Source organism: Corvus brachyrhynchos, unplaced genomic scaffold, assembly GCF_000691975.1.
Source record: "Corvus brachyrhynchos isolate BGI_N302 unplaced genomic scaffold, ASM69197v1 scaffold490, whole genome shotgun sequence".
Lineage (NCBI taxonomy): Eukaryota > Metazoa > Chordata > Aves > Passeriformes > Corvidae > Corvus > Corvus brachyrhynchos.
The window spans coordinates 1,373,873-1,376,809 of NW_008235774.1; the positions used below are offsets into that span (position 1 = coordinate 1,373,873).

Consider the following 2,937-nt stretch of genomic DNA (forward strand, 5'->3'; position numbering starts at 1 on the left):
ACACAGTCTTGCAACCCACTGGCATAACTGCAGCTGGGCTTGCCTTGGGTGCAATGCCCAATGCCTGCTTCCCAGCAAGGCACCCTCACAGCAAAGGCCACCCTGCAAGTGCCAGGGTTGCTGCTCCCATTACATGCTCAAGCAAACACCTGCATACAGTGCAAAGCCAAATTAGGTTCCAAAATCACAATGCAGCGACCCGATTTCCAGCACTCCAGGTGATCCAGGGAGCTCAGTCCTCACATTACAAGGTTTCCCCATGAAGGGGCTCAGAGGCAGGTGCCATGGCCTACTGTTAGCCAACAGTTGTCCCCAGAGTGTGGAAAAAGACGCAGTAACCCCCCCGGTCACCCTCACCTCCTTGCACTCGGTCTCGTTGGCCTTGGGGTCGGCCATCTCAATGCGTTCTTCCCCCATGAGGGGCACGCAAGTGTCTGTGGTGTGGTTGTGATGGTGGTTTCCCACGATGGAGTTCATGCTGGAGCTGGAGTGGTTCCTCGGGAAGAAGCCCTCTTTCTCATCATTGGGATGGCTGAGGGGGAGAGTGGTGGCCATGAGGGGGTCTGCCTCCCTTACCACCTGGGGCTCGCAGATAACCGCCAAGCCCTGGGAGCCCTCATCCACGTGCCACTCACCTGTGCTTCAGCAGCAGGGCACGCAGCACGTTGGCTCGATCTTCTGCTCTGATCTGGTCAGAGATGATCATGGTCTCCACCATGAGGTGAGCAATGCCAGGCAGAGTGGTCTGCTCCAAGTCAAGGAGGACGGCACCTGCCAGCATGAGGGGAAGAGCCCTGCTCCTAGTGTGCAACGCTCCCTATTGCATTCACACCCAGGAGACACAGCTGTCCCACCAGGAGCCAGGCTTTGGCTGGGGTACAGATTCAGCTGAGAAATGCCCAAGTCCAGGTGTCCCACGTCCTTTCTGTAAACCCTTGTCCCAAGAGAACCCAAAAGCTCCAAGATGCAGTGGTAGTTCTGGTTTCTCCTTTCATTTCAGTCTCCCACTCTGACCAAACTTGCATTTCCACACCAAAGATGGGTCTAAGACCTGCTGGCCGAGGCACAGCTGGGTGTTGCAGCTGCCATGTCCCTGAGACCAGTGAAGCAGAGCGTGGAACCAACACAAGCACCCTTGGGCTAATGCAAACCCTGCCAAACAGGCTGTGGGATGTCTGTCTCCACAGACCCTAACACGACAGCTGGACACAGACACTGTTTCGTGCCTCCAGTGAGGGAATTAACAGTGACACAAGCTATTCAGCAAAACCTGTCCTAGAGCAAGAGACAAACCCTGGTCTGCTCTTCCTGACTCACCGTGGGCAATAGTCTTCCTGAGCTCCAGCAGACTGCGGAAGGACAGTGAAGCCACGTGAGGTTTCCCCCACCTTGCTGTATCCTCCTCCACATCCTCCTCAAACTTGATCCAGCGGGCTGTCTCTCTCCAGTGCATCTCCTGGTTCTTATCCACCACCAGCTCATTCAGCTCCACAAACACCTAGTGTGGATTACAGCGAGGACATGAGATACATACAGCTCTGCCAGCAGCACGCAGAAAGCCTCAGCTCTCTTCTCAAGGCCCTGCCTGGTCTGATGCGCTACCAGAACAAACCTGCTGTGGTTTAACCAGAGGCTTACTGCACAAAAGCAGCCAGGACAAATACCACTGACAGCATGGCAGGAGCTTCCATCAGCACATGGAACACCAGAAAGCCCCAAGTCACACGGTGTGGGCAGATGGGAGAGAATGATGCAATGCTGCATTCCCTTCTACCAAACTATGGCAATTTTGTCCTCTGCCTTCTTGGTTTCCCCCTAAATTTTCCACACTTACCAGAGATAGTGATGTTACTGTGCTGCCAACTTCCACGACAGCATCACCATTTCTGTGACTTTTTTAATGTCTTTCCTAAGGTCAAAGCTTTGTGGTTTCAGGAAAATCTCCACTTTTATTGAAAAAAGTGCATTTTCAGCTCTCATGATAATGGATAATAGCTTGAAATGTCACCCTCAAGGTCATGTAAAGAATTAATTATATAGAAACATTTATCACTTAAATTGCATGTTTTCTACTTCTGATTTATGGCTTCTGAACAAGTGTGGGAGGACAGCACATGGATACCTCGTGGGGCTTTCTATCCAACTTCTTCTTCTTCTTCTTTTTCTTGACAGAGGGAGTTGATGCTAATTTTTTGCTTGTCCTGGTGATCTGACTCCGAGATGGTTTTTTCATCAGATGCCTCCTCACACCTGGGTTATCTTCAAAGCGGTGGCCTGAAGACATAGGAAAGGAAAAAAGGCCACCAATTTGTCTAGTAGATATACACTGTCTGGCAGGGAAACACGTCGGAGCACACCCTTCTCTCATTAACTTAGGCTACCAAAGCCCTGGCAGCTGGAGAACTCACCATCATCCTCCAGACCTTTGCAGAGCCTTCCTGCCTCATCTGCCTGCTTTCATCTCCTCCAGATGTCTGTGAGCTAACCTCTTCACGAAGAAGGCTTCTTCCTAGGCTGTGCATACACTGGGGCTTCATCACAAAAGCTTTTATTCATGGTACCCAAACAAGTGATGTGGGAAGCCTTCCCATACTCCCCCAACAAAAAGCAACCTGCAGCCTTGCCTGCACAGTTCTGCACCCACACAGCACAGGCAGGCACCTGGCTGGGCCTCACCTCTTGCACCAGAGGGAGGCCTGGTGCTCAGCAAGCATAAAGGGCAGTGAAAGGGAAGGATATTTAGCTGCTGGTCTGGGAGACATAAGGAAATATCAATGTCTATTTTATTTAATTGTGTGATGAGACTGTAGCATAACACTGCAGCCTGGGGCTGGCTCAGAGGCTGGCAGTGAAGTTGAGCTATCGCTGCTTCTAGATGTTCCGCAGTGCCACTGTAATGCCTCAGAAAGGTCTGTGCTAGAGACTGGCTGGGGGAGG

The 2,937-nt window shown here is 51.6% G+C and overlaps 1 protein-coding gene across 2 annotated transcripts in view; it reads right to left on the minus strand.

Moving 5' to 3' along the window:
• The window catches only part of SLC4A3 (solute carrier family 4 member 3), a 29,721-nt gene that overhangs the window by 14,839 nt on the left and 11,945 nt on the right, over positions 1-2,937 (minus strand). For both annotated transcript variants that reach the window (XM_017726667.1, XM_017726670.1), the window contains 4 exons: positions 2,123-2,274; positions 1,318-1,498; positions 636-771; positions 358-532 (listed from right to left, as the gene is read on the minus strand). In XM_017726667.1, the coding sequence (XP_017582156.1) occupies positions 358-532; positions 636-771; positions 1,318-1,498; positions 2,123-2,274 (644 nt within the window). The remainder of the gene's footprint in view (positions 1-357; positions 533-635; positions 772-1,317; positions 1,499-2,122; positions 2,275-2,937) is intronic.